General features: G+C 37.9%; 2 protein-coding genes across 4 annotated transcripts; one reads left to right on the forward strand and one right to left on the reverse strand.

Moving 5' to 3' along the window:
* Nucleotides 1-4822: 4822 nt before the first annotated feature.
* Nucleotides 4823-15081, forward strand: LOC131459985 (excitatory amino acid transporter 2-like). Of its 2 annotated transcripts, XM_058630197.1 has the most exons (11): nt 4823-5049; nt 6728-6867; nt 7473-7625; nt 8174-8424; nt 8512-8620; nt 8843-8969; nt 9120-9353; nt 9961-10155; nt 10476-10610; nt 11491-11701; nt 12586-15081. In XM_058630197.1, exons 2-11 carry the CDS (start codon nt 6738-6740, stop codon nt 12655-12657), a joined length of 1617 nt encoding a protein of 538 aa, XP_058486180.1. In that variant the 5' UTR covers nt 4823-5049; nt 6728-6737; the 3' UTR covers nt 12658-15081. The 2 variants fall into 2 exon arrangements, with proteins under 2 accessions (XP_058486180.1, XP_058486179.1); XM_058630196.1 differs by having other exon boundaries at nt 8174-8620.
* On the reverse strand, nt 15067-18923 carry LOC131459986 (mucin-2-like). Of its 2 annotated transcripts, none has more exons than XM_058630199.1 (6): nt 18764-18923; nt 16586-17212; nt 16350-16493; nt 16187-16255; nt 16024-16102; nt 15067-15938 (listed from the first exon to the last, which is right to left on the reverse strand). In XM_058630199.1, exons 1-6 carry the CDS (start codon nt 18828-18830, stop codon nt 15761-15763), a joined length of 1164 nt encoding a protein of 387 aa, XP_058486182.1. In that variant the 5' UTR covers nt 18831-18923; the 3' UTR covers nt 15067-15760. The 2 variants fall into 2 exon arrangements, with proteins under 2 accessions (XP_058486182.1, XP_058486181.1); XM_058630198.1 differs by having other exon boundaries at nt 16187-16258.
* Between the last annotated feature and the right edge of the window lie 1315 nt (nt 18924-20238).

Genomic DNA, 20238 nt, shown 5'->3' on the forward strand with positions numbered 1-20238 from the left:
AGACTCCCACAGGTGAGCAATATTTATTTAGGAACTTTTCAGGTGGACAATCAGGTGATTATTTCCTTATGGGATTTGCTCATCCACTTAACTTGGAAACATGTAATTATATGCATTCTAAAATGCATATAATTACAGGAAAACAATGCTGCTGGCTATGAAAAGGATTTCAGTGTCATCTACTCATATCTTCTAATGTCTTCAGCATGTTAATCAATCGTATAATAGATGCTGAGTTACACACGATGACTGTAGAGTGCTGTGCATTTTAAAGCAGTGACCCAATTCCAAAAATACATGAATGTAATAGTTGGTGCTGATCTTGCTTTTATTCCCTCTCCCCCACTATTTTAGTGACACACTGTAGGTCACCTTATAGTGGCAAAATGCCTATATGTTGAAAAAAAATCATTAGTGCACAATCTTGAAATAAGCTGTGTTGGTGCTTCACCAGCTTCTGAAATGCAAGAAACACATCTGTTAGTGAATTAAAAGATTAATGACTTTCCATCTCAGGACAAGAACAAGTCAACTTGTGCATTTCTTGAAGTGACAGTTTCTCAAAGCAATGCAAAACTGACAGCCCTGGGCCACATGTGCATCATTAGAGATACCACACCGCTGCGTGAGATTCACTCCTGCTATATATACACACCCCCCAAACTCAAGACATGGCTGCAAGAAGATGAAGTTCAAAAGAATTGCCGCAAGGTTTACATTGTAATCCCTGTTATCGGTCGCTTTTTTTTATTAATGCTGTGAACATTAACACATTACTTGTTGCGATTAACATTTTATTTTGAGAAATATGAACACACTTAAAGCAACTTCATTTAACGTCTTGTGATGGCAGACCATTGACCACAGATGCCACCACACCATTCAAAGACGTGAATAAGAAGCCTCTATGAGCCTCCGCACCCACCTCACCTTATTAATCAAGTCAGTGCAGGAAAATCTTACTTTTGAAAGTAGCAAAGAGAGACATCTTTCCAAAAGCACCAAGAGACAAAGCTGCTCTACTTTCTAGAGTAACTATTGTGTCATATTACATACTTTTAATGGCATTGTTGGATCTTACGTTTGGCCTTTGTTTTCTTTCAGTGTTAATGCCAATGAGCGCACAGTGGAAGTGAATACAAGTTCCCTCTGTAGTTCTTAGCAGAGAATCTGTGTTTTAACCTAAATATGTTATTTTGAGTAAAATGTTCTCTATGTTTACAAAGTATGAAATCAATCTAGAGTTTCAGAAGGTAATTGTCATGTCCAGGATTTGTACATAAATGCATCAAATATACATCAACAATTTAAAACGGAGAGGTGAAGATGATCCCAGAGTCACTGGAGAGAAAACTGAGGGAAAATCAATTTAACCAACAAAGGAAATCAGTTCCATATTTTTTGGTATGATTTCATTGTGTGTCACTGGAAATGTAACTGTGCACAATCAGGATCCAAATGCTTTCTTGGACTGTGTTTCCATTCAGCAAGTAAATAAAGAAACAATGACAGCTTTGATCTACAATTCAACAATGTGTGCCATTTAAAAATGTTCTTTTTCTTTTCTTTTTTCCACTCCTGGCGTGGCCTACATGTGGTTACATTGCCATTTAAAAATGGTTTGATTGGTTTGACTGCACCAGCAGCAATTATGACCCTCATGTGGAGGATAAAGCAGTTTACAGTGAGTGACTGAGAGAAATTGGAGAGCATACTTTAATTACTCCTGTCCAGGTTTTTCTAATTGGAGCAAGCCCCCCCACACACACTTCTCTTATATGGCCTTGGGCGTAAGGCAAATTGTTAACCATTAAATGTTCAATTACTTTCAGGAGGCACAGTGAAAAGCTGAAGGGCACACACAGAGATGGACTTCGACATGTGCCGTTGGTAACCAACACATTTTGTAAATTTTTATGGCCGTTAACCATGAAATAAAGATGGATAAGTCACCTTGTACTGCAGACTGTCACTCCATGGCCTTATTAGAAAATGATCAGTTTCTTTCATACTCTGCTCCTAAGACAATACAGCATACCTTCCCATTTCTTGCAGTGAAATATCTCTCAAATGTTCCCATCCCCTATATATGAGGTACTGTAATGCAGCACCACACATCAAACACTATGTTGAACCAGTATATGCATGTCAGTTATATGTACATTTGAGGGCAAACCGGATACATTTTTATTTTGTAGTTGTAAAAACAGACAATGGAAGCCATAGTGTAGACTCAGCAATAGTGCAATTTACTGTCTGCAGCTGGCCCAGCATCAGCATCTCTTCATCAGGGGTCTTGTCCTCAATATGAAGTTGTCAGCATGAGCTCTTAACAACACACAAAACAATGTAGGAGAAGATGCAGACAAGATTTAGGAGCTATTCTCAGTTTCAAGACAGTTTTGTAGGCTGAGTCTTCACATTCACAGATATTGAAATTAATGATGATCTCCTCACCTAAACCCATGATTAGACAGCAACTGAGCATATCATCCTAGCTGCACTAATTAAGCATCCATTTCCCTTACTCTTTGGAACTAAGGACAGGGAGACGCTGATGAGTCTGAGTAGAAGCAGCATTTCCTTCTCAACTTCATTCTCAAGTGGAAGGCACGGCGGCAGAGCAACTTGAGAGCTGAGATGTTTTAATTATACATCTGCATAAGTAAGAGCAGTTAACTCTCACAATCAGGAGAATCGGCTGAAATGCCGCTCTTACAAGACAGATGTCATTAAAGTCATCACCAAATTGTCATCATCAGATGTGCATCATCACTGCCATCCGTGTCTCCACCGTGCAATATATGCTGGGTGCTAACAAGTGCTCTTCAAGTCGTAGGTGCATTTATTGTGTTACATTTCTGCAATTACACTTTCCATCTCAGTTAGCCCTTTTTCTATTCATCATCTCCATGTAAATGACATTTCATTTTTCAGTCTAATCTAAAATAGTATTATATATATTATATATAACATATTTTCTCTAATATCAGTTAAACATGTTTTTATTTTAAATACAAGGGAAACATTTTCCTCTATTCATGAATTCCCACATGCTTGACAGCAACAGATGCAATTCTGATGGATCTTTAGCATGTTTTTCCTTTGTAAATTCACATTCACTGAGGTTGAGTTCTGGTGAGATGGAACGAGTCGGGCTGGACACAAGAAGTTTTAAAAAAAAACATGAAGTTTACTGTATATAATAGAGATGGAGGTGCATGTAAACAACAGCAGGAAAATGGTTATTTCATTATTAGTAATACACATATTAAGCCGAAATGTGATCAGTGGCATTAATAATTGGGTATATATTTATTCTCACAATGAATATCACCATGTAAGCGCAGAGCCCAAAGGATGAGACCGTGCTTTTATGACTGTGGAAATGTGTTGTGAGGTATCACAGTTCTCTGAGTGTGTCTGATCCAACTCAGTTTGTATGTGTGCTGGATTAGGAAAGCTCAGGACAGATTAGTTAATTATAGACACCTGCTGTCTAAGCGTGGTGTGTGTTGTCAGGTGTTGCAGCATGAGGTCGGCTTGTTAATGAGGGGAGAAAGGGCGGAGCAAGGCGTGGAATTGCTTGGACAATCGCTTTGCCATGTGCTCCGACAGTGTCTCTTTTCCCACTTGATGCCTAAAGAGCAACTCATTAAGCTTCACATATACTTTACGCATATCAGGGGTCACACTCTTCAAACTTCACATTAATGAGCAGCCTATTTCCTCCACCAGTTACATGCTCTTTTAATAGTCAGCCTCTGAGCAATCAAACATTTAGCTCTCTTCAGAGTCTAACCAAACACTTTCTTGATTCTCATGTTAAGGGATGATGTAATAACACAGTATAATGAAAAACATGACAGGTGTCAAAATGTTCTAATGGCCCCAGCGACACCACAGACACTTTCTGTGCCCATTAAGTCCCATGTGTACCAGTTGTGTCATTGTGAGAGACTAAAAGAAGTCATGGTTATGTCCAAAAAGAGAAGTATCACACAGAAACCAAACAACATCACTGCCCCAAGTCATGATGTAACTGTCTCTGTTGTTGCTGTGTGCCAGGGTCAGGAGGGTGCAATGGCAGACTAGCACAAATACAGGCATGCATTATTGTGAAAAGAGTTATAAAATGTGACATATGAACAACAGCAGCCTTTAGTGTTTAAAACAATTATTTAAATCCCAGTTCAAAAGCTTGCAGGTGCATGGTTGCCAAATCTTCCAAAATACGGAAATGCAAAGATGCACTTGGATAGCAGAACAGATCTAAGCCCCGAACAAAAACATTTACTGGCTCCATCATTGTTATCAAGGAAGTCAGCAATTCAGTTTCACATCTTTCCTTAATCTCATCACCACATCTTGTTTATTTTATATTTTAACATAACACATTGCATTACACGACACTATTCTAGATGGTGCTTTTATGGTTTGCACTTAGGGGGAATAGGAAATACCCAGACCACAAGTTGATGAGGGAAAAGCCTTTAAAAAAAAATAATAATAATCTTGCTCTATTTTCACAAATGTCACTATATTGAAAAACACACCCTCGGTTCATAAGACATCCCATTATGACACCATTATGACCATAGTATATTATAATATCACCAGTGATTCTGTTTTTAAATGTTTTCAAACCTTTTACAAAGTAAAAACTCCATAACTCCATGTGATGTTGTTGAACCTTATTGGAAAAAAGTAAACAAACAAAAGTCAAAAGGAAAAAAAAGAAGCACACTGACTCCACCCTCTCTGTCTGAGTCTCCTGTCAGACGTAAGGTTGGTCAGTTTATCTTTACATGCCTCTCTGCAGCTGAATGAGTGGCAGCTAGTTTGTTGGTATACATTGAAAGCAAAGAAAGAAGTGATTTGCAGATTTTTTACAAACTGGTGAACACTTTCTAAAGACTTTTGGATGTTCTGACTGGATTTACTGATGCATGGGACATGACTTGGTTCATTTTTTCACCTACTGTGATGGCCATGTATTAGCTCTACACAAGTCTGTTTCCAATTCCAAAGCAACTCACAAAACAACCGGTAAGCATTATCTGTAGCATATAATGATGTGGTAGTATTTCAAGTGGTAGACATTACACTGGAGAGGCCTCGGCAAAATCATGTTCAGCATCTCCTGTGCAGCTTTACCTTGGAAACCGGCTGATGCATCAGTAGTGCAATAATGCTGGTACATTATGTCTCAAAAGGAGACATAATGTCTGTGAGATATATAATATCTGCTGTCATGATATCACCATGTCTTGTGATGCATGGTGCTAAAGACAAATGACACACTTTCAAACCTTTTTGTTTGTTTGTTTGCAGCTAAACGTCCTACATATCTAACAATAGTTATGCAATGTAGATTTTTAACTGATTAGTTTTAAACCTTACTTGTGAAAAAACAGCAGGGAATTTGGTCGGAACACAAAAGTTTGATATTTAAATCAGTAATCCCCTGCATAAGAATTAGCATAGAGGTGGAGGTGAGACCTTGACTTTTCCTGGGAAGCCCCTTTACCTTTACGTAACTCAATCACTTGAGAGCTGGAGGTGCTAATTTTATCCTCTTTAAAAGGTTTAAGTGTCATTAATGCCAGTGCACAGTGTATCAGACAGGTGTGACTGACTTAGAAGTTTGTCCTCACCTCGTATGTTTCCATGACTTTTACAGAAGGTAGTGCAAACAAACATTAAAAGTGTTATTGAATCTGGAGAGATGTATTATCTCTATGCCACTCAAAATCAGAGCTCTCCCTCTGCTGCTGCTATTATTCCCTGAATAAAAGAAGTTTTTTGGCTTACTTCACAACATTTCCCTGGAGAATTATTTTTGTGTTGTGTTTGCTGCCAGCATTAATATTCTAGGTGTTCAAATCATGAAGGTCGGGAGTCTTCAGAATGACACAAGCATTCACTGTTACATAACTGACCGTGCGACGGTGCTCTACAGAGGATTTAAAGGCTGCACGGGGGAAAGCTGATCTTTAAGTCAAAGAGGCTTTATGCCAGACCACAACAAACCTGAGATACATGTTGCTTCAGTGACATGATATAGCAATACAATGAGCATTGATAGGTATTTCCATTATTTCCAGGAAGCAAAAAATACATTGTTCTTATGAGACATTCTCATAAACAACATACAAATGCAGCAAGTTCAACTTTGAGAAACTGTTATCTGCGGATTACAAATAAACTTTTCATTGATTGTGTGAAAACCTCAGGAGACAGTTATCAAAGATAAGTTGTTATAATTTATACTCATTCCAATTGCAGTCTTTGGAAAGAACTAATTACATTATGTGTGCACATCTGTCCTTCAATCATTTAATGACACAATGGACATTTTTCCTTTAACAATGCAATGTATCCTTTGTGGTGGGTTGGATGTTTCTCCACAGTCTGGAGTCACCAATATCACAAAACGGATGGTTACACTGTTGGCATAATGAAGCTATCACCAGATATCAGTGCTCGTTTCTCTTAAACAGATTTGTTCTTGTTGTGGGAGGTTTGTACCTGGTGAATCCTCTTCATGTTTGTGTAATCTCTTCTTCTTGTTTTACAGCAACTATGCATTACAGTCATTTGTGTACCCGTTCAGCCAATCTAGTTTGATTATACCAAGTTTTTCATCTTTTAGTTGGAAAATTGCAAGAAAAAAAAAGTAGCCCCAGTCATTCAACATGTTTTTTCTTTTCTCTTCGACTTTTAGAGCCACTAAAATGCAAAAGCAAGTGGAGGTCAGGATGGACGAGAGCCACCTGGAGCCCATTGTGGACCCTCCAGAGAGTGCATGTGGCTCTTTTTGTGATACAATTATGAAAAATATGGTCCTCACTCTAACAATTCTTGGTAAGGTTACAATGTCACCCTCTCTCTATTTTAAGGGTTTCAGCCATTACTAGGCATGCACTACAGTATTGTACTACATTACTTCACTAGCATAGACAAACACATGTCATTTTTATTTAGAATTCCACCCACATTAGAGGATATCATAAAACTGCACACCACTCAAAATAGTCCCAGTCTTTCAGCTCCATGCTGAAAACACAAGTGATACAAAAGCATTTTGTTATGTTGCATTTAGATATGTTGATGTTAAAATAGCCATTGTTCAATTCAGAGTCAGAGGCACAGCCCATTTGCATGTATCAAGCACTAAAGGTGTTTCCCTTCAATTTTTTTTTCTGTTGCTCATAAATAACAAAGACAACATGTATATTAAAAACAAAACAATCCTTTATCTTGTGTTATTACATCAGCTGTAAAATGTAGGTACATGTCTAAAGAGAATATTTTACACATCATCACTATATAGTTATTATGGTATGTATAACATCATTGTTCTGACTTGTTCTGATTCATTCATTTATTTCAGATACAGTAAATGTCTATGTTTTTAAAGTCATCGGGCTTCGTGTCTGATTTTTTGGATTTTTTTTTCACTGGCTCAGGTGTGTTTCTGGGCTCCATCTCTGGAATGCTGTTGCGGCACATATCTCCTCTCCCTGCTGATGTTATTATGATCATCGCCTTCCCAGGAGAGATCCTGATGAGGATGCTGAAGATGCTTATTTTGCCTCTTGTTGTTTCCAGTCTGGTCACAGGTGGGTGAGGTGCAAATGTTCTGCTGAATGTACCGACAAGTGTCACATGGTGCTACTTGTAGAAACAGGGAGAGAAAGTGCTTTTGCTTTTTGTAGTTATTATTTTTGTCCCTTGTGTAAACAAGAAAAATCTGTTTCTTAAAAAGTCTATTTTGAGAACAAACAAAAAAGTGTGATAGACGGGATGATAATGCAGCACAAAAACACTTTTGATGGATCTATCCTCCTCTAAGTGTGCAGCTGTTATGGTTATAAAGTACAATGTAAACGTACTGATGCAATCGTTTTTGTCTTACATCACATGACATCTAGCTGTGTGTGCGACAAACTTGTTTTATGCCATGCTCATAACCTGCGAAAATATCAAATCATTAATCATTGACCTGCAATGAGCCAAATAATGCATAATTAATGTGTTGGTCTGGGAGGACAGTAGCAACTGTAGGATAGGAGAATGCAAAAGGCTAATCATATGCAGAATATTGAATAAGAAAAATAATATGTTAATCCTTTTTAGCCCGTACAATTACTTACTTTTTCACCAACAGGACTTGCTGGTTTGGACGCCAAATCCAGCGGCCGTTTAGGCACCAGGGCCATGGTGTACTACATGTCAACAACAGTGATAGCAGCCATCCTGGGCGTGATCCTTGTGCTGCTTATCCATCCCGGGAACCCTAAGCTGAAGGCTAATCTCGGACAGGGGAAGAAGAATGAGGACGTGTCCAGCATAGACGCCTTTTTCGATCTCGTCAGAAACCTGTTCCCAGAAAATTTGGTGCAGTCCTGTTTTCAGCAGGTCAGAGTCTCACAGATCATTTTCACCCATCATTCATGCTATGCTTCATATAACACTTACTCCACCTGCTCTTTGCTTATTGTCCAGGTCCAAACAGTAACTACCAAAGTACAAGTGCCTACTAACAGGACCAGGGCACCCCCACAATTCATAGTAAAAAGGTCACTTCAGTTCAAGGGTGGGATGAATGTCCTGGGTAAGTTCTTTGAAAAAAAAAAGACGCAAATAGAACGATTCATACATTTTTATTTTCCTTTTTAACTACAAAGCTAAGAGATACCATAATAACATGAATCAAACATTACCAAAGATGAATCAAGGAATGTAAATGTCCTCTTTTCCAGCTTGTATAGTCCTCATCCTTGGATATTGATTTTCTATGAGACTAAATTGAATTACTGCATTCTGTGTCCTACAGGTTTGATTGGATTCTTTGTAGCATTTGGAGTAATTATGGGGAAAATGGGAGAAAAGGCCAAACTCATGCTGGACTTTTTCAACGTCCTGAATGAGATTGTAATGAATCTTGTCTATGCAATTATGTGGTAAGTACCCACAACAGGAACTGATCATATTCCAATTAAAGGTATTCAGCAGCTAACCCTGATGAAATCGTAATATAACAAGCGGTTAGACCTGTTTGTGAGTATAAGACGTAAATCCTGATCACAAACATAGCCTTTGTCTACACTCAGGTACTCCCCTGTGGGTATTGCCTGCCTCATCTGTGGGAAGATCATCTCAATTGCTGATTTGGAGATGGTTGCTAAGCAGCTGGGGATGTACATGGTCACTGTGATTGTGGGCCTCATCATCCATGGAGGCATCTTTCTTCCATTGATATATTTTGTAATAGTAAAAAAAAACCCATATAAATTCTTCATGGGACTATTCCAGGCTTGGGTGACCGCACTCGGAACAGCATCCAGGTATGAGATTTTTCTGCCTTTGTTTCTGCTTTACATTCCATGATCCAGACACTACAGTGAGCACAGTGTGCTCACCTCTAACACAAACCTATTTTCCGATGTGATGCATGTTTTTGTTCATGAATACTGTAAATCACCTTAGATCTATAGCCATATTTTAAACAACAACCATAACTTTTATTGAAGTGGGTAACATTGAAGTAGTCTTCCCCACTTTGATTCCATGTGGGATATTGTTCCGACTCTCAATGTTTTATTAATGAAATGAAACACTCTTTCCTCTCCTGAGGTGAGCAGGATTCTTTCAAATTCCTGTTTGCTCACTGCTCTGCTGTCTATAAGAATCCCAATCTGTAAAACAACACAACTGCTGAATCACAACTGATTTTGAGAGTGAGATTCACACTTACAGTGAAATAAAATTGTGTTCCTTCCTAAGGCAGACTTTTTTCACTGTCTATTTAGTGGATTTTCCTGATTAAGTTTAACTTTGTCACTTTTTTTCAAGTGATAAAATAGAGTGCAACGAGTTTGTAAACTGCACATCGCTGCACAGTGTTAGTGCCTAGGATAATTAATCACTACTTCTTGTTTTGGTTCACCACAGTGCCGGCACGTTGCCAGTCACGTTCCGCTGTTTAGAGGAGAATCTGGGCATCGACAAGAGAGTAACACGGTTTGTCCTCCCAGTGGGGGCCACCATCAACATGGATGGCACAGCACTCTATGAGGCCGTGGCAGCTATCTTCATCGCTCAGATGAACGGGATTGAGCTCGACTGGAGCCAGGTTATCACTGTCAGGTGAGAATGTGGCTACAGAATGATGACAACAAACCTGGAATATTCTGCCAATGAATCAGCTAGATTCTGCACAAGGGGATTAAAAATACAGTATGCAACAGTAATACATTCTTTTTCTCTCCAGATGAATGAATAAGAATGCTTAAATAACACAATTAAATAGACACATAGAAATACAATATATATTTAGCAATCAATTTAATACTTTTCATATCAGAAATGCAGTGATGGTATGTTGACATAGTGCAGTAGCAGTGATGTGTTGGGGCATCAGAGCCTGTCGTTTGTCCTGCTGAGAGTTGTACTTGTCCTCTGTTCAGTATGACAGCAACCCTGGCCAGCGTTGGAGCAGCCAGTATCCCCAGTGCTGGACTTGTAACCATGGTTCTGATCCTCACAGCAGTGGGGCTGCCCACTCAGGACATCAGCCTCCTGGTTGCTGTTGACTGGCTGCTGTGAGTTTGACACCCACACAAAACATTGACGGCAGGACAGTGACTTTAGCTTTTTTAATGAGTTTTGTTAAAGTAAGCAACACATTACATGTCCATGTGTCAGTGCCACACAATAATGGATGAACTCTGCATTGTGGTGAGCACAAGATCGATGTGAGACGCGTGAGTTGTGTACTTAGCTAAAACATTTACACCACTCTTTACATTCATAGAAACCTGTATGTCTACTCAAGGTAACGCACATGTTGTTTGACTTTTAATGACATCGTCTTCTTACCTCTCTTTCTATCACTGCAGGGACAAACAGAAGCTCTCTCACTAAACCCATATGACATTCAACACACGCACACAACTCTGGCTGTTAGACTTGGATACATTTTCTGAAAACATGCAATTATGGTTACCACTGACATCTTTGGGTTTATTTAGAAAACAAACTGACTGCCAATATATTCACTCAATTAGAGATATTACTTTGGCTAAAGGGGTAATTCATGGAACTAGTGCATATTAAGTTTTAATAAACTGATACAATGAATTGGAGCCTGTAAACCAGATTACAAGACACAGAGCCCCATTTTGCAGCAGCCCCAAGTGTGAAACATGTGTCTCTGATAGTTTTAGATGGATGCAGATGTAAATTTCCTGTTCATTGTCCACTCCGTGCATGGATATGTTGATCTTGAAATTAGGCGGTTAAACAAAGCAAGTGCAGACGTTAACTGTACATGTGCAGTTTAATGTACATCCAACCAATAGTTTCAAAGACACACACAATTAGAATAAAATGTCCAGGGTGTGGTCAGAATAATCCCTAGTTTGCATGCAATGTATTCACAATATAATTATTGTTTTACTGTGTCTGTTCTTCATCATACAGGGACCGTTTCCGTACCTCGGTCAATGTGGTTGGAGACTCATATGGCGCTGGTATTGTTTACCACCTATCCAAAGATGAGCTTGACATGTTTGATGCCCAGCAGGCCCGTATGGATGACTTTGAAATGGAAAAGACTCAATCTTTCTTTGAAAATAACACCAACCAGAATGTATACACTCACCACAACTCGATCTTGATAGACGACTGCAAGGTACATTTTATGTTAACGGACATAGAGACTTGTATGTAGAGAAACATCCCTGGCTCTGTATGTGCGTTTGTCTCACTTTCTTTGTCTGTGTTTGTGTTTTCTACCTGTATTGCAGTATTGGTGACTATGTTTATAGTAACTGTCATTTGAAAGAGCAGTTTTTGTGATACCAGATATAAAAAGCAAAAGCTTATTTTTTATGGAATCCAAATGAAAGTTTTTTCTAAAGAAATATTCAAGCATTGTCTTTTAGTTTTACTTGTATTTTGTTTTTGAAGTTTTTTGTTTTGTCTATTTAATAAATGGACATGTATTTGTGGCAGCCCTGACCAAATTATAATATTCAATTTCCTCGACCATATTCATTTTAGAGTTGTTGTAGCTAGCGGTATGCATAAAGACTGCTGTTTCACCATGTTTCATCCAAAGTGATGCATTCATTCATGAAACGCCACTTTGGAATCTTGTAGTGTAATTAGTTTTCTAAACAAACAGAAGTTCTGAACACTTTTCTGCATAAACCTTTTGTTGATATTACACTGCCTGCTTAATGCAACATTTTTTTTCTGATGCTAGAGTTGCATTGTGGTCAGTTTAATAAATGCATTGTAATTTGGTTGGGCAGAGAATCCATCAAATACATGGCCAACTCTCTAGAACTTCATCCATATTAATCTGTCAATATAATGCATGTATCAGTGCGTGAGGACACGTGTTTGTCCTCTCTGGGGGCTCACAAACTAAACTCAGTCCTGAGGGCAAAATGCCTGAAATGGAAACACAATGTAATGAAACAATGGCTTCTCTGCCCCCCAGCTGTTGACAGTTTGTAAATGATGGTGCCTTGGCCTTAGTAGTTAGATGTTCTCGATAATTGCTTACAGGTCACCATGGGAAAAAATGGCAAGACTACAGATTTCTCCCTTGTTGAGGAGGAACCATGGAAGTGCGGGTAAAGCAGATTGAGATGCTGCTGCTGCGCCTTACCCTGAGTTCCACTATCTTTTATTTTCTGCTGACACAACTATATATATCTGTATAAACTCACATAAAAAAAGGTGACATTACAACTTAACTTTAGTGTTAGCTGAGTCAGCAGTACTGCAAGACCAAACAGTCAGACAGTCTTTTTTTCTGTCTGCAGTTATCCATCCAGGGTAACAACTGGAGCAAATTACAGCTGAACTTGTATTAGATTATGCATTTTCACTTACTGGACACAAACTGCAATGAACTGATCCATATCACACACTGTGTTCTGGAGAATAAAACCCTCGGTTGAAAACACCCAGGGCCAACTTGTTGCTGCTTCAAGTTTTAAGAAAAACTGAGCATGCATAGGATGAAACAGTGCTTCATGTGGCATGATGATTCAAGCGTGAAAAGGTTAAACTGCATTACCTTTGACTGTTTGACTTATGAGATTACACTCTGATGTCACACACATGAACCTAAGCCTAAGAAGCTAAAGCTTAGGTCTTAGACCATAAGAGCAGAAGGTGTGGCCTCTAAATGTGGTAACAATCTTTATGGGATATGGTGCCGAGAGTGGTAAAGCACCAATAAGTGTACGGCAAGGGAATCCTTCCTGTTAATATTTATTTAACTTTTGTATGTTGTTCATGTGTGATGCAATGCAATTCTGTTTGTAGTCAAAAATGTCTGTGTTCTGGGATTTATCTCCATCTCTGAGAGAAAGAATAATTAATACAGAAAGAAAATTGGAGGTGCAGTGAGAGTGTAAAACAAAATGCATATGTGATGTTTCTCAAAATCTCAGCAGACCGATGCATTGCACTGTTTTATTTCAGTGTTTATTTCTTTGCTATATGACAACCTTGCCTTTAAGATGTCAACTGCAGAGTGCAATAAGTATGATTTTAGGATAAAATGTACCACTATTCATTGTTCTCAGGACTTACATTGTAGCAGAGGATACAAAACAACTCCTCCTTCCAGATTTACTTAAGGCCACCAGAGCCTTTCTCCTGAGATACTACTCTTGATTTTAGTCTTTGCACAGCAGATTGAAGTAGAACAAACTGATTTGTAATTACATGTAGCATCAATGAGCAAGTGAACACTATAAAACTGCCTCCAGTAAATATTCACTCATAACAATAAGGTAATTTAATTTTACAGTACTGTGCAGAAATCTCACTGGCATTTGGATTGGGTTGATGTGACTGAAAGTTGGTCTATGTTGTGTCAAAGTTGTATAAGTAATGCTCAAGCATGTCTTGAATATGTATGTATATAATGTTGACATTACAAACACAAGTTTTAGGAGTAATATTAATTGGGGTTCCACTCCAGGTGTTATTTTAAAGTTGCATTTTCTGGATGTGTTCCGATGAAGTGATTGAGAAATAATTGCACTGTATGGTCATTATAGCATTGGTAAAACAACAAATGTAATGGTTTGACTTGTGCACAGTACTGTAAATGTTTTGCATTAAAGAGGATTTAATTCAAACCAAGGTGAAAAGTTATGTATTCCCTTTTGCATATAAAGTGAAAGCTTACAGAAAACAGTATGGTCATGTTTAAAGTGCCTGCTTGCACTTTGTGTATATACTCTCTTTAGATCATGTGTAAAATCAAATGTGTAGAATTTGACATAGAATTTGTTTTTGCCATGCTAAGTTTATATAAAGACTATAGTTATATGTATAAATGCATAATGTTTGATGCAATGTTAGTATAAAGTTGATTTCGAATTAACAGTATAATGTATAATAGGAAGTACTTAGCTCCAAAGAGACAGCTTGCTGTTCTTCAAATATCTGAATTATTGTTATCATCTAATGTTATTTAAAGGTCATGAGCTCATTAATGTGGTGGTGTTTGTACAAGAATACTGGTGCTGGCAACTGGTACTGTATGTCTTCATGTCATAATACCTCAACAAACAGTTCAGTGTTTGGCTCGAGCACTAACCTCCTCCAATACCAGAAAGAATAAACTCAAAATCAAGTATTAATGAAATCACTTTTTTTATCAATTTTATTTGTAGTTGATTTGCAGGCTAATTCAGTATGTGTCCGAAGTCAATTGGCCGATTGTTAGTGTTTTCTATGAACATGTGAAATTCTACAATCGTTAGGTAACAAAACTCATATTTTATATCTTTCTTTTTAATTTCATGCACATGTTGGTTCAAAACTGCAATAAACATACCTTCTCCTTTTGTCTGATGTTCATTTTAAGACAGACATTCTTTTGAAATTGTCTCACTAGATGCATGACAAATTGAATGCACTTATACTCCATAAATTATAATAGACCACAGAAATATTTCTCAGGCAAATGAAGTGTGTACATATTTTAATACTTGTGTGTAAATATTAATGGAAACAAATAAATATTCATTGATGAGCTGCCGTTGTGTTTATTTCTTGGACAAGTGGTGAATGTGATACAACATATGAACATATACCAATTATTAATATTCAACATGTTGCAGCAGCTGAAATGATGCATAACTTGTTAACAGAAGCAAATGAGTTAGTGGGCTGAGTAGCCTACGTAATGAATGTGAGGAAAAGAGCGGCTTAATATAAGTTACACTCCACAACAGTCTTCAGTAATATAGTAAGTTGTATTACAACAATGGCACTGAAACAAAGACAGACTTGGCAGAAAAAAAGTTTCTTTTACAAGACTTTAAAATCATCGATTACTAACAATTATTTACATTGACAAATATAATATGGAAATAAAACACTGTGAAAACTTTTCAATTTTGAAATAAATGACAATTTTCTAATACCGAAAGTTTATTTTGTATAGTTAATGACAGAGTTGTTATGGAAATAAATACATCAAACAAAGGTAGTGCTTCAAAGTAAAGGTGTGGTGAGAGCTGTTAAATGTCAGCAGAAAAATAAACAGCTCTTAAGTCTTGGTCAGGATTGGCTCAGAGCTGCGAAAGTCCACATAAGCATTTTTGCTCAACAGCCCTGGCAGTTTATGTTCTTTTGATTGAATTAAACTGCTACAAACAGTCTTGTGGATCTGTGATGAGTCTCAAACCTCCACAGGATCTGACTTTGAATGTCAGTGTGACAAACTACTTTCTGGAAGCTCATCCAGAGGGATGACTGTGTACTCTGCTGCCTTTCCATTCTCCCTGGGCTCTTCTTTGTGCAGGAATGTTTCCATCTCTAGCTCCCTCTGCTGGTTTAAGAAGTCACTTTTGTTCTCTGCCTGGGATACCTGGTTTGGTCCATTCCACCTGCACAGTAAGGAAGAGTGTGAATTTAATTCAGTGCTCACAAACAAGTTATTGTCAAAAATTGTTCTATGATTTTAACGCTTACCTGTCTCTGGTAGCGATGGCGACACAGAGCAAGACGAGTGCTGCCACACCAACAATAAAACCAAGGATTATGATCCAACCTGGAGATGAGAGCACAGGTGATTAACACTAGCCTTAAAGTATACAGAAAAAGAGTAATTAAATACATCTTCATCTGGACTCACTTGGTGTGCTTCCGCCGTGTCGTGGTGATGCAATGGTGACATGTTCTTTCACTTCTTGTAGTTTAAGACCTACTAGAACAAAATAACTCACTTAAAATCTCCTATAGACAAACTTATCCAGCATTGATATCAACTTTTAAACGTACTGGACAAAAAACCTTACCTTCTGGTGTAAATTGGTTAATACGTGGTTCCACAAATACTTTTTTCACAGAGGTTAACTCCACTGTTGTGCTTGATCCTGATCCTTCAGGCTCAGAAAACAGCCGTGGAGCAGTTGTGAAGGATGATGATGCAGTGCTAGTTTCTGTGGATAAACATTAAAACACTTAAAAATCTTCATGGAAACAGTAAAGATGCTATGAGGGATGACTGTAGGCCTGAAAAAGATTGACATACCTGCTGTCGTTCCTGACCCTGATCCTTCATGATCTCCAAAAAGCCGTGGATGGACTTTAGCAACCACGGAGGTTGATGATGCAGTGCTGGTTTCTGTGCTGGAGATAGAGGTCACACTGGATATTGGAGCAGTATCTTCTCCATCTCCAGACCCAGAATCTGAAGACTGAGTGCTCAGAAAATTAAAGCTGGGGACGGCAGGATCAGTAGTTTGGGAGACTAAGATGTGGCCTGGAGTGACACTTGAATGGGCTTCATTTGGCACTGATGAGGAGGTAAAGCTTGACTGAGGGCTTTGATTAGTAGGTGGATTTGAACTGGAGTATGTGGACTCCTTTGTGGAAACTGTGGAAGAGCTTTGAACAGGTGAATCACTCCAAGTTGTGGTTGCACTGTGATCAGCTCCATGCTGGATGAGCACAGAGGTTGTGGACTCCCCACTGCCCTCATCTATATCAACCTTTTCGGGGGCAGAAGAGGTGGGTTGCTGGACTGGTGATTTGCTTGTGTTGCTTTCGGGTGATTTAGTTGAGAGGGTAGAGGGAAAAAAGTGATCAACGAGGAACCCATCCGTCACTGCCTCTCGGAGAACTTCGTCCTCTGCTTTGGTGGGAATCTGGGTCACAGCTAAGGGAGAGGTGGAAAAATGCACAAGTCACATTAAGTGTTTAAACAACCAGACCTGACATGAGGTAAAAGGAAAGTTACCAAGCTTTTTTGAAGTAGTATCATAAAGTGATCACACGGAGCTTATGTGCTTCGCCCCCCCCAAAGTCTTGTATAAACTTGCGTTGCAGTTGTCTTGAGTGAAGGTGTGGTGAGAAACAGTAATGATTAACCTGTGTGACTAATCGTCTTTGAGTGGGTTAACAAAAACCTGGCAGTCTCATCAAAGTATCAGTTTTGTTAGAAGCAAACCACACCTTCACCAGAGTAAACCACAACGGACTGATCTTTTCTTTTTTTTCTTTGCTGGAAGGAAGCCATGGACATAGTTTTGAGTTATTAACAAAGAGGAAGTAACAAGGATGAATTAGGTGATGAACCATATCACATAATAAATGAACATAATTGTTCATTTTGCTTGTTTACATGTATTGCCTGCAAAATCATAGTTTATATGGTAGTTGAATAATTACATATATTTTATATCATAGTAAAAAGATCAAATACAGTTCTGAGATGCTTGTGCATGTCTTTTTTTGTGCTGATTATTGTTGTAAAGATTTATAAGCGACCTGTATAAACACGGATATTTTCCTTTTCCAATGGCATTACACTTTGTTTTTCTTTTATTTAAAAAAAAAAAAAAAAAAAAAACAACAACAAACAAAAACAAAGGTTCAACATTAATCAAAAGTACACATAAATGTATGTCATATCATCTTTGGCAGAACAAGTGCATTTGCTATTAAAAATTCTGTATTTTTACTAAAATATATATTTTAAATGCTTGTTCATAATATAAAATACAGATTTACTCAGCAATCTGAGTACTTCTGCTACCTAAGACCTCAGTAGACCATCTGTTGGCTTGTGAAATCTCAGGACTGGAAAAGTTGGTTTAAAATTGTCCATTAAAAAATGTAAAAGAAGGCATTAAAGAATCAAATCACCCATCTCCTTTCTCCATTTCTGCCCAATCATGTTCAGCTCCACTGATCCCTATATGAAGTTACTGGTTGCCCAGGCTTGTGTAACAGCTCTATGCTGGTCTTTGGTTTCACCTTATTCAAGTCATACGCATTAATGCACCTTCTGGAGCAGCTCAGAACATTTCACAAAGACATCTGTGTGTAATCTGGAGGTATGAGTGAAACCTGCACTTTGACAATGAAATCCTATTCTTACAGAGAGAGTTCGAGCTGAAACATAAAGAGCATCTCAGGTTAGAGGCAGTAAAGTGCTGACTCACAGGATAAGAAAAAGGACACCATGGGAATTATGGAAAATGAGTGTGTATTGAAATTTGAAATTTGTTAATGCTTTTAATAAGCAAGACTATGGCCTCAATCTGAGAAATAATTAGAAAATGTACCATAAATGAAGATCTTAAATGAGGATGTAAGCAAACCTTTATATTTTAAATTCACAAAGACTGACTTACACAGAGAATAATAATAAAAATAAAATGTTTCAAGAAACTTCAACAAATACAAATACAAGTCTTTATCTTACTGTTAATAGGTGTTGTCCGGACGACGGTGAAAAGTCCAAATATAACCCCCACAAGAACAATCTTCATCTTCAAAACAGAAACCGCTGGTGGAGACACTGACTGGAAAATGTAAAAAGCTGAAACTACTTGGCACACTAAACTGATGACTTTAAAACAGATGAATCATGGCTTTGCCTTTTATACACACCAGCAGGTAGGTGTTGCATCAGTACAACAATGGCTGGCAGCACACAACATACACAGGAGGGCTGGCACACCTGTGAACACACCCTCTTCCTCAAACACTTTCTCACACATTTGTCCTACCTTCTTCCTTCAGGCACAAAAAGATTATACACATTTTAGAAATAAAACACAATATTATCACAAGAGGACACAAAAATTGATAATTTCATTGTGTGAGTTACTCCATTTGTTTGGTTAGATGTCAACAGTTAAAGCAATAAAAACAGTGGAAGGCATTTAACTACATTTAACATCAATTTGTATAAGACTAAATTTGTTCTTAGGATTTCCTTCTTTTATTTTTACACAAAAACTGGCTCAAGTGTAGGACAATACATTTTGTGATTAAAAGTAAGGTGTAATCAGATTAAATTGACCTAAGATGACTGTAGTGGCGAACCTAAACTTAATTTCAAACACTCAAAGTTATTAACTGTAGGCAGGTTTCAATGGGCTTGACCCGTATGCACTGTTTCTAGTCCTCAATCACCAAGGCACGGAAGAGTCGTGTACATTTATTTTCCACTCAAGCCTCTCTCAGATCAACAACACATGAAACTGTTCCAAGTTGTAGATGAACGTTGAGAGCTTTGGTGTGAAAAACCTTTTCACACAAAACCTATTACAGCTTCTAACACACAATTTCGGAGAACGGAATACCCTATCCCGGCCATCACTAAATACCTTCTAGCATCTATCTTTCTATCAAAGGTATCAAATATACCTTACCTGCCGACATCAATACTGGCTCATACAATGATAACCTGGCATTACAATACAGGATGCAGTTATGTAACAATATCCAAATAAAGCAAACAAAAAGGACAAGACACAAATAATAAGTCAAAAATTAGGAAAACTGTAGTAGGAAATAGTCTAGTTCAAACCAAATATTGAAATAATGTTTTTATCAAAATGTTTAATTTAATTTCCATACTATAATTTTCTTTTCTAATAAAGGCAATTCATGTGGTCAAGAAACCTTTGTTTTTATTCCTGCCAATTAACCCATGAGCTGAACCTGGCAAGTGTTGGTGGTCTAGTTAGATACATATGTAAAACTAAAGATTAAAAAGAGTGCAAGAGTGGAATGAATAAATAAGCTGGTCACTGCACTTTTTGTTGGGAAGTGTGTAACGTAAGACAGGTTGGAAGCACAAAAAACAAATAAACAAACGCAAAAGACCGGACAATTATCACCATCACCTATCAAGCAAAGTGAAAGTAATCTGTGCACTGTCAAGCATCT

The sequence above is a fragment of the Solea solea genome, chromosome 5, assembly GCF_958295425.1.
Source record: "Solea solea chromosome 5, fSolSol10.1, whole genome shotgun sequence".
Taxonomy (NCBI): domain Eukaryota; kingdom Metazoa; phylum Chordata; class Actinopteri; order Pleuronectiformes; family Soleidae; genus Solea; species Solea solea.